Below are 12,650 nucleotides of genomic sequence, written 5' to 3'. Positions count from 1 at the left end.
GTGTCAAAAAGTTAGCATGCTAATTTTAGCATGCTAACATACATATGTGACGCTTAGTACATATATGTGACACTTAGTACACCAATGTACTAAATGTCAAAAAGTTTGCATGCTAATTTTAGCATGCTAACATACATATGTGACACTTAGTACATACATGTACTAAGTGTCACATATATGTACTAAGTGTCACATATGTATTAAGCCTCACATATGTATGTGAGCATGCTAAAATTAGCATGCTAACTTTTTGACACTTAGTACATATATGTACTAAGTATCACATATATGTACTAAGTGTCAAAAAGTTAGCATGCTAATTTTAGCATGCTAACATACATATGTGACACTTAGTACACCTATGTGACACTTAGTACACCTATGTACTAAATGTCAAAACGTTTGCATGCTAATTTTAGCATGCTAACATACATATGTGACACTTAGTACATACATGTACTAAGTATCACATATATGTACTAAGTGTCACATATGTATTAAGCCTCACTTATGTATGTGAGCATGCTAAAATTGGCATGCTAACTTTTTGACACTTAGTACATATATGTACTAAGTATCACATATATGTACTAAGCGTAAAAAGTTAGCATGCTAATTTTAACATGCTAACATACATATGTGACACTTAGTACACCTATGTACTAAATGTCAAAAAGTTTGCATGCTAACATACATATGTGACACTTAGTACATACATGTACTAATTATCACATATATGTACTAAGTGTCACATATGTATTAAGCCTCACATATGTATGTGAACTTTTTGACACTTAGTACATATATGTACTAAGTATCACATATATGTACTAAGTGTCAAAAAGTTAGCATGCTAATTTTAGCATGCTAACATACATATGTGACACTTAGTACACCTATGTGACACTTAGTACACCTTTGTGACACTTAGTACACCTTTGTGACACTTAGTACACCAATGTACTAAATGTCAAAAAGTTTGCATGCTAATTTTAGCATGCTAACATACATATGTGACACTTAGTACACTTATGTGACACTTAGTACACCTATGTGACACTTAGTACACCTATGTGACACTTAGTACACCTATGTGACACTTAGTACATATATGTGACACTTAGTACATAGTAATATGTGATTAGTACAGAACATAGGACATGTGTGACATGTAGTACATATACAGTATATGACATGTAGTACAGCACATAGGACAAATTGTGTGACATGTAGTACACGCTAACGTTAGCATGCTAACAGTTAGCTCATGTCACATACAAAGTTATGTGACTAAGGGTGTATGGCTGGGGAATTAGAGTGTAAAATTAGCTTAAAAAGTTAGCACTTTAACGTTAGCATGCTAACAGAGTGACAAGTGTCACATACCAGGTAAATGACTGTCGGGTAAACGTTTGCAAAGTTAGCTCCAAAAGCTCACACTTTACTGGTAGCATGCTAACATGCTAACAGTTAGCTTGTACAGTTAGGCCCATAATTACAATCCAAGCATAAATCTCAGCAGATAATCTATCTTGTGTATCTACTGTACATCTACTGTACATCTACTGTACATCTACTGTATATGGTTAGGTCATAAAGTACATATCATTTTCCCGGCGGACATTGTTGCTACCATAGTTGGAGTTGGAAGTCTTACTTGAATCCTGGACACACAGAAGGAGCGTCACAGTCTCGGAGCTGACTCAGCACTTCAGGACAGTCCTGACCTCCATTGGCTGGGAACTGAACCATCACACGTCTTCTGTGCTGCTTCTTCTTCGTCTTGCCGCCTAACAACAAGCAAATGTTATTCATTAACACATCATTGTGTGAATACTCCAAACAACTTCAAACTGTTCGGGAATGGCGGACTTTTCAGCGACAAATTCCAAAAATTCCCGGTTTTCCGGGACATTGTTCCCCATTCAAAATGAATTGGCCATTTTTCAAACTTTCACCATTTCCAAATTTTTCAACCTATTCAAATCCTTCTATCTTCAACACATTCCACCATCCTGGAAATTCAAACTATATTTTTCAAGTTCCAAAAAAATTCCAGAATTTTCCAGAATTCCTGGTTTTCAAAAGCCCTATTTCCACCCTTTTTTCTGGCAACTACTCCTTCCACATTTTTCAACTGATTCAAATCATTCGACCTTCAACATATTCCACTCATCCTGGACATTCAAACTATAATTTTTTCAAGTTCCAAAAAATTCCAGGATTTTCCAGAATTCCTGCTTTTCCAAAGCCCTATTTCCACCCTTTTATCTGGTGCCTACTCATTCCCCATTTTTCAACCTATTCAAAACATTCGACCTTCAACATATTCCACTCATCCTGGACATTCAAACTATAAGCTTTTCAAGTTCCAAAAAAATTCCAGGATTTTCCAGAATTCCTGCTTTTCCAAAGCCCTATTTCCACCTTTTATTCTGGCGACTACTCCTCCCACATTTTTCAACTCATTTCAACCTTTCCACCGTCCATACATTCCTCTTAATCAGGACAAAAAACAAAATTGTTTTTTGAACTGGAAAAATTCCCGTTTTTCCTGGAATTCCTTAATAGGCCATTTTTCAAACTTTCACCATTTCCAAATTTTTCAACCTATTCAAATCATTCTTTCTTCAAGACATTCCACCATCCTGGAAATTCAAACTATTTTTTTCAAGTTCCAAAAAAATTCCAGGGTTTTCCAGAATTCCTGCTTTTCCAAAGCCCTATTTCCAACCTTTTTTTTTGCCGACTACTCCTCCCACATTTTTCAACTCATTCAAATCATTCGACCTTCAACATATTCCACTCATCCTGGACATTCAAACTATCATTTTTTCAAGTTCCAAAAAATTCCAGGATTTTCAAGAATTCATGCTTTTCCAAAGCCCTATTTCCACCCTTTTATCTGGTGCCTACTCATTCCCCATTTTCAACCTATTCAAAACATTCCACCTTCAACATATTTATAAATAAAGTTGATTTGATTTGATTTATTCCACTCATCTTGGACATTGAAACTATAATTTTTCCAAGTTCCAAAAAATTCCAGAATTTTCCAGAATTCCTGGTTTTCAAAAGCCCTATTTCCACCCTTTTTTCTGGCAACTACTCCTTCCACATTTTTCAACTGATTCAAATAATTCGACCTTCAACATATTCCACTCATCCTGGACATTCAAACTATAATTTTTTCAAGTTCCAAAAAATTCCAGGATTTTCCAGAATTCCTGCTTTTCCAAAGCCCTATTTCCAACCTTTTATCTGGTGCCTACTCATTCCCCATTTTTCAACCTATTCAAAACATTCCACCTTCAACATATTCCAGTCATCCTGGACATTCAAACTATAAGCTTTTCAAGTTCCAAAAAAATTCCAGGATTTTCCAGAATTCCTGCTTTTCCAAAGCCCTATTTCCACCTTTTATTCTGGCGACTACTCCTCCCACATTTTTCAACTCATTTCAACCTTTCCACCGTCCATACATTCCTCTTAATCAGGACAAAAAACAAAATTGTTTTTTGAACTGGAAAAATTCCCGGATTTCCTGGAATTCCTTAATAGGCCATTTTTCAAACTTTCACCATTTCCAAATTTTTCAACCTATTCAAATCATTCTATCTTCAACACATTCCACCATCCTGGAAATTCAAACTATTTTTTTCAAGTTCCAAAAAATTCCAGGGTTTTCCAGAATTCCTGCTTTTCCAAAGCCCTATTTCCAACCTTTTTTTTTTGCAGACTACTCCTCCCACTTTTTTCAAGGCATTTCAACCTTTCCACCGTCAAAACATTCCTCTTAATCAGGACAAAAAACGAAATTGTTTTTTGAACTGGAAAAATTCCCGGTTTTCCTGGAATTCCTTAATAGGCCGTTTTTCAAACTTTCACCATCTCCAAATGTTTCAACCTATTCAAATCATTCTGTCTTCAACACATTCCACCATCCTGGAAATTCAAACTATTTTTTTCAAGTTCCAAAAAATTCCAGGGTTTTCCAGAATTCCTGCTTTTTCAAAGCCCTATTTCCAACCGTTTTTTTTGCCGACTACTCCTCCCACATTTTTCAACCACATTTCAACCTTTCCACCGTCAAAACATTCCTCTTAATCAGGACAAAAAACTAAATTGTTTTTTGAACTGGAAAAATTCCCGGTTTTCACATAATTCCAGGTTTTTCGGGACATTTTTCCCATTCAAAATGAATTGGCCATTTTTCAAACTTTCACCTTTTCCACATTTTTCAACCGATTCAAACCATTCCCCCTTCAACACATTCCAACATTTTGGAAATTCAAACTAAATTTTTTACAATTTCAAAAGAATTCCAGGATTTTCCAAATTCCTGGTTTTCCAAAGCCTTATTTCCTCTCTTTTTTCTGGCGACTACTCCTCCCACATTTTCCCACCCACTTCAATCGTTCCACCGTCAAAACATTCCTCTTAATCAGGACAAAAAATGATATTGTTTTTGGAACTGGAAAAATTCCCGGTTTGCCCGAAATTCCAGGAATTCCTTAATACCATTTCTCAATTAAAAATGTTACTACTTCAACATTTATCGACCGATTTGAAAAATGTCAACTTATTCAGACCAATCAAGGTTTTTACCATTTTCAAAATAAATCCCGGTTTTCCCGAAATTCCCAATTTTTTCTGAAATTCCCATTGAAATGAATGGGACATTCTTCAAAGTTCCACAACTCCCACATTTTTCATCTGATTCAAACTGTTCCAACTTCGAAATATTCAGCCTGTTCAGGAATTGTGTGCTCGACTTCAACAATGTTAAAAATAATTCCCGGATTTCCCATAATTCCAGGTTTTCCGGGACATTTTTCCCATTCAAAATGAATTGGCCATTTTTCAAACTTTCACCATCTCCAAATTTTTCAACCTATTCAAATCATTGTATCTTCAACACATTCCACCATCCTGGAAATTCAAACTATTTTTTTCAAGTTACAAAAAATTCCAGGGTTTTCCAGAATTCCTGCTTTTCCAAAGCCCTATTTCCAACCTTTTTTTTTTGCCGACTACTCCTCCCACATTCTTCAACACATTTCAACCTTTCCATCATCAAAACATTCCTCTTAATCAGGACAAAAAACGAAATTGCTTTTTGACAGGAAAAATTCCCGGTTTTCCTGGAATTCCATAATAGGCCATTTTTCAAACTTTCACCATTTTCAAATGTTTCAACCTATTCAAATCATTCTATCTTCAATACATTCCACCATCCTGGAAATTCAAACTATTTTTTTCAAGTTCCAAAAAATTCCAGGGTTTTCCAGAATTCCTGCTTTTCCAAAGCCCTATTTCCAACCCTTTTTTTTGCCGACTACTCCTCCCACATTTTTCAACGCATTTCAACCTTTCCACCGTCAAAACATTCCTCTTAATCAGGACAAAAAACTAAATTGTTTTTTGAACTGGAAAAATTCCCGGTTTTCCTGGAATTCCTTAATAGGCCATTTTTCAAACTTTCACCATTTCCAAATGTTTCAACCTATTCAAATCATTCTATCTTCAATACATTCCACCATCCTGGAAATTCAAACTATTTTTTTCAAGTTCCAAAAAATTCCAGGGTTTTCCAGAATTCCTGCTTTTCCAAAGCCCTATTTCCAACCTTTTTTTTTTTGCCGACTACTCCTCCCACATTTTTCAACGCATTTCAACCTTTCCACCGTCCATACATTCCTCTTAATCAGGACAAAAAACGAAATTGTTTTTTGAACTGGAAAAATTCCCGGTTTTCCTGAAAATCCAGGAATTTTGTAATACCATTTCTCAATTCAACATGTCACTACTTCAACATTTCTCGACCAATTTGAAAAATTCCAACACCAACCATTTCAACTCATTCAGACAATTTACTAAAAATGTCCCGCTTTTCCCGAAATTCCCAACATTTTTGGGAAATTCCCATTGAAATAAATGGGACATTCTTCAAAATTCCACAACTCCCACATTTTTCATCAGATTCAAACTGTTCCAACTTCAAAATATTCAGCCTGTTCAGGAATTGCGTGCTCTACTTCAACAATTCTAAAAAAAAAAGTTCCCGGATTTCCCATAGTTCCTTTTTTTGTTTTGCATTTTACCCACTCAAAACGAAATGGCCATTTTTCAAACGTCCACAATTCCCACATTCTTCAACCCATTCCACCTTCAACTCATCCTGGACATTCAAACTACTATTTTTCCACGTTCAACAAATTTCCAGGAATTCACAATTTTTGGTAACCTATTTCCAGCCTTCTTAAGTTAGACTACTCCTTTCACATTTTTCAACCGTCATCATATTCAGGACAAAAACCACGTTAGTTAAGGAGCTAGAAAAATTCCCTGTTTTCCCAAAATTCCAGGAATTTCTCAATTAAAAACTGTTACTACTTCCACATTTCTTGACCGATTTAAACAATTCCAACACCAACAAATTCAGCTCATTCAGGACATTCATGCTCCTAATCATTTTCCAAAAAAATCCCGCTTTTCCCAAAATTCGCTAATTTCCAGTAAGTTCCCATTGAAATGAATGGGACATTTTTCCAAGTTGCACAATTCCCACATTTTTCAACCTATTCAAACCGTTCCAACATCAACACATTCCACTCATCCTGGACTTTCAAACTAACACTTTCCCAAGTTCCAAAACCACATGAACGTCATACACACATGTTGCAGCACTGACTTAATCAGCAAGCTGGCCTTTGATAGTAAACATGGTGTCTTTAGTTCTAAATGAGTTTACACGAGTTATGATGTGTGAACAAAGACATGTACCTATGTGACAGGTGGAAGGACAGCTGCTCCAATCACTGTAAGACGTGACAACACAGTCTCTCTTGCAGGGCAGCAGGCACGGTCGCACTGGGTCTGGACGTAGACTCTCTGGACACCTAGGACACAAACATCTCACACTTAGTACGCACAGGTGACACTTAGTACATATTCAGTATGTGACACATAGTAAATATGTGACATGTAGTAAAGGACATAGGACAAATATGTGACATGTAGTACATATTCAGTGTGTGACACGTAGTAAATATATGACATGTAGTAGAGAACATAGGACAAATATGTGACATGTAGTAGAGAACATTGGACAAATATATAACATGTAGTAGAGAACATAGGACAAATATGTGACAAGTAGTAGAGAACATAGGACAAATATGTGACATGTAGTAGAGAACATAGGACAAATATGTGACATGTAGTACAGGACATTGGACAAATATGTGACATGTAGTAGAGGACATAGGACAAATATGTGACATGTAGTACAGTATATAGGACAAATATGTGACATGTAGTATAGGACATTGGACAAATATGTGACATGTAGTACAGGACATAGGACAAATATGACATGTAGTAGAGTACATAGGACAAATATATGACATGTAGTACATTTAAGAGACACATAGTAAATATGTGACATGTAGTAGAGAACATAGGACAAATATGTGACATGTAGTAGAGACCATAGGACAAATATGTGACATGTAGTACATTTAAGAGACACATAGTAAATATGTGACATGTAGTAGAGAACATAGGACAAATATGTGACATGTAGTAGAGTACATTGGACAAATATGTGACATGTAGTACAGGACATTGGACAAATATGTGACATGTAGTAGAGACCATAGGACAAATATGTGACATGTAGTAGAGAACATTGGACAAATATGTGACATGTAGTAGAGTACATTGGACAAATATGTGACATGTAGTAGAGTACATAGGACAAGAGTACATAGGACAAATATGTGACATGTAGTACATTTAAGAGACACATAGTAAATATGTGACATGTAGTAGAGAACATAGGACAAATATGTGACATGTAGTAGAGAACATTGGACAAATATGTGACATGTAGTAGAGAACATAGGACAAATATGTGACATGTAGTACATTTAAGAGACACATAGTAAATATGTGACATGTAGTAGAGAACATTGGACAAATATGTGACATGTAGTAGAGTACATAGGATAAATATGTGACATGTAGTAGAGAACATAGGACAAATATATGACATGTAGTAGAGTACATAGGACAAATATGTGACATGTAGTAGAGAACATAGGACAAATATGTGACATGTAGTACATTTAAGAGACACATAGTAAATATGTGACATGTAGTAGAGAACATAGGACAAATATGTGACATGTAGTAGAGAACATAGGACAAATATGTGACATGTAGTAGAGAACATAGGACAAATATGTGACATGTAGTACATTTAAGAGACACATAGTAAATATGTGACATGTAGTAGAGTACATTGGACAAATATGTGACATGTAGTACATTTAAGAGACACATAGTAAATATGTGACATGTAGTACATTTAAGAGACACATAGTAAATATGTGACATGTAGTAGAGAACATAGGACAAATATGTGACATGTAGTAGAGTACATAGGACAAATATGTGACATGTAGTAGAGAACATAGGACAAATATGTGACATGTAGTACATTTAAGAGACACATAGTAAATATGTGACATGTAGTACATTTAAGAGACACATAGTAAATATGTGACATGTAGTAGAGAACATAGGACAAATATGTGACATGTAGTAGAGTACATAGGACAAATATGTGACATGTAGTACATTTAAGAGACACATAGTAAATATGTGACATGTAGTAGAGAACATAGGACAAATATGTGACATGTAGTAGAGAACATTGGACAAATATGTGACATGTAGTAGAGAACATAGGACAAATATGTGACATGTAGTACATTTAAGAGACACATAGTAAATATGTGACATGTAGTAGAGAACATTGGACAAATATGTGACATGTAGTAGAGTACATAGGATAAATATGTGACATGTAGTAGAGAACATAGGACAAATATATGACATGTAGTAGAGTACATAGGACAAATATGTGACATGTAGTAGAGAACATAGGACAAATATGTGACATGTAGTACATTTAAGAGACACATAGTAAATATGTGACATGTAGTACAGGACATAGGACAAATATGTGACATGTAGTAGATTACATAGGACAAATGTGTGACATGTAGTAGAGAACATAGGATAAATATGTGACATGTAGTAGAGAACATAGGATAAATATGTGACATGTAGTACATTTAAGTGACAGTATTGCTAGGTTTTAGGCAGCTGGTAAAGAGGTAGGTGAATTTAATTAACAATCACCACCAGCGCAGGGAGATTATTATTTATTCTGCATGGTTATTATTATTTATTCTGCATGGTTATTATTATTTATTCTGCATGGTTATTATTATTTATTCTGCATGGTTATTATTATTTATTCTGCATGGTTATTATTATTTATTCTGCATGGTTATTATTATTATTCTGCATGGTTATTATTATTTATTCTGCATGGTTATTATTATTTATTCTGCATGGTTATTATTATTTATTCTGCATGGTTATTATTATTATTCTGCATGGTTATTATTATTTATTCTGCATGGTTATTATTATTATTCTGCATGGTTATTATTATTTATTCTGCATGGTTATTATTATTATTCTGCATGGTTATTATTATTTATTCTGCATGGTTATTATTATTTATTCTGCATGGTTATTATTATTATTCTGCATGGTTATTATTATTTATTCTGCATGGTTCCTTCATGTCTTTACTTCAGTCTTCACTTTCACTGCCTTCTACTTTATTCTTGACAAGCTTATTTTAGTTTGGAGTATTTGTGTGTTAAATTGGAAGATTCCTGACCCTGGTCATGTCAGTAAGGCGTAACAAGATAATATTATTGGATGCTGAATGATATTTGTGAGGCATTAAAACAATGATGATGACACATTAGGATGATGTTTCATGGTGAAAACAATGCTGAGGCAGCACTTCTCTGCTTCTACAATAACACGCTGGACTCATTTGCATACTCTGCAGGGTTTCCTGGCAGAAGAACACCTTCACATGAATACATGAATACATGAATACATGAATACATCATCCATGGTCCCAGCAGACGCCTGCAGGGTCACACAGAGACCCACATGTTTGGAACAGCTGCTGGACCCAAGTCCATGTGGAGAAGAACCAAACCAAGTTGTCATACCAAGTCCATGTGAAGAAGAACCAAACCAAGTTGTCATACCAAGTCCATGTGGAGAAGAACCAAACCAAGTTGTCATACCAAGTCCATGTGGAGAAGAACCAAACCAAGTTGTCATACCAAGTCCATGTGGAGAAGAACCAAACCAAGTTGGCAGTAAAAGACGAGCATCAATGATCCAATAATCAACCTCAATTATTGTGTTACCATGTTGCATACTTTGGTACCTTACCTCAATTATTGTGTTACCATGTTGCATACTTTGGTACCTTACCTCAATTATTGTGTTACCATGTTGCATACTTTGGTACCTTACCTCAATTATTGTGTTACCATGTTGCATACTTTGGTACCTTACCTCAATTATTGTGTTACCATGTTGCATACTTTGGTACCTTACCTCAATTATTGTGTTACCATGTTGCATACTTTGGTACCTTACCTCATTTATTGTGTTAACATGTTGCATACTTTGGTACCTTACCTCATTTATTGTGTTAACATGTTGCATACTTTGGTACCTTACCTCATTTATTGTGTTAACATGTTGCATACTTTGGTACCTTACCTCATTTATTGTGTTAACATGTTGCATACTTTGGTACCTTACCTCATTTATTGTGTTACCATGTTGCATACTTTGGTGCCTTACCTCAATTATTGTGTTACCATGTTGCAGACTTTGGTACCTTACCTCAATTATTGTGTTACCATGTTGCATACTTTGGTACCTTACCTCATTTATTGTGTTAACATGTTGCATACTTTGGTACCTTACCTCATTTATTGTGTTAACATGTTGCATACTTTGGTACCTTACCTCATTTATTGTGTTACCATGTTGCATACTTTGGTGCCTTACCTCAATTATTGTGTTACCATGTTGCAGACTTTGGTACCTTACCTCAATTATTGTGTTACCATGTTGCATACTTTGGTACCTTACCTCAATTATTGTTACCATGTTGCATATTTTGGTACCATACCTCATTTATTGTGTTACCATGTTGCATACTTTGGTACCTTACCTCATTTATTGTGCTTACATGTTACATACTTTGGTACCTTACCTCAATTATTGTGTTACCATGTTGCAGACTTTGGTACCTTACCTCAATTATTGTGTTAACATGTTGCATACTTTGGTACCTTACCTCATTTATTGTGTTACCATGTTGCATACTTTGGTACCTTACCTCATTTATTGTGTTACCATGTTGCATACTTTGGTACCTTACCTCATTTATTGTGTTACCATGTTGCATACTTTGGTACCTTACCTCAATTGTGTTACCATGTTGCATACTTTGGTACCTTACCTCAATTATTGTGTTACCATGTTGCAGACTTTGGTACCTTACCTCAATTATTGTGTTACCATGTTGCATACTTTGGTACCTTACCTCATTTATTGTGTTACCATGTTGCATACTTTGGTACCTTACCTCAATTATTGTGTTACTATGTTGCATACTTTGGTACCTTACCTCATTTGTGTTACCATGTTGCAGACTTTGGTACCTTACCTCAATTATTGTGTTACCATGTTGCATACTTTGGTACCTTACCTCAATTATTGTGTTACCATGTTGCATACTTTGGTACCTTACCTCAATTATTGTGTTACCATGTTGCATACTTTGGTACCTTACCTCAATTATTGTGTTACCATGTTGCATACTTTGGTACCTTACCTCAATTATTGTGTTACCATGTTGCATACTTTGGTACCTTACCTCAATTATTGTGTTACCATGTTGCATACTTTGGTACCTTACCTCATTTATTGTGTTAACATGTTGCATACTTTGGTACCTTACCTCATTTATTGTGTTAACATGTTGCATACTTTGGTACCTTACCTCATTTATTGTGTTAACATGTTGCATACTTTGGTACCTTACCTCATTTATTGTGTTAACATGTTGCATACTTTGGTACCTTACCTCATTTATTGTGTTACCATGTTGCATACTTTGGTGCCTTACCTCAATTATTGTGTTACCATGTTGCAGACTTTGGTACCTTACCTCAATTATTGTGTTACCATGTTGCATACTTTGGTACCTTACCTCAATTATTGTTACCATGTTGCATATTTTGGTACCATACCTCATTTATTGTGTTACCATGTTGCATACTTTGGTACCTTACCTCATTTATTGTGCTTACATGTTACATACTTTGGTACCTTACCTCAATTATTGTGTTACCATGTTGCAGACTTTGGTACCTTACCTCAATTATTGTGTTAACATGTTGCATACTTTGGTACCTTACCTCATTTATTGTGTTACCATGTTGCATACTTTGGTACCTTACCTCATTTATTGTGTTACCATGTTGCATACTTTGGTACCTTACCTCATTTATTGTGTTACCATGTTGCATACTTTGGTACCTTACCTCAATTGTGTTACCATGTTGCATACTTTGGTACCTTACCTCAATTATTGTGTTACCATGTTGCAGACTTTGGTACCTTACCTCAATTATTGTGTTACCATGTTGCATACTTTGGTACCTTACCTCATTTATTGT

The 12,650-nt window shown here is 35.2% G+C and overlaps 1 protein-coding gene across 1 annotated transcript in view; it reads right to left on the bottom strand.

The window, feature by feature from the left end:
- thsd7aa (thrombospondin, type I, domain containing 7Aa) overlaps window positions 1–12,650 on the bottom strand; it is a 237,267-nt gene that overhangs the window by 69,770 nt on the left and 154,847 nt on the right. The window contains exons 9-10 of the mRNA XM_061982352.2: window positions 6,787–6,902; window positions 1,658–1,790 (exon numbers count right to left, since the gene is read on the bottom strand). Of these exons, the coding sequence (XP_061838336.2) occupies window positions 1,658–1,790; window positions 6,787–6,902 (249 nt within the window). The remainder of the gene's footprint in view (window positions 1–1,657; window positions 1,791–6,786; window positions 6,903–12,650) is intronic.

This window comes from Nerophis lumbriciformis, linkage group LG21 (assembly GCF_033978685.3).
Source record: "Nerophis lumbriciformis linkage group LG21, RoL_Nlum_v2.1, whole genome shotgun sequence".
NCBI classification, from domain to species: Eukaryota; Metazoa; Chordata; class Actinopteri; order Syngnathiformes; family Syngnathidae; genus Nerophis; species Nerophis lumbriciformis.
The sequence above is the reverse complement of the archived record's forward strand: the minus strand, read 5'-3'. Positions and strand labels throughout refer to the sequence as shown.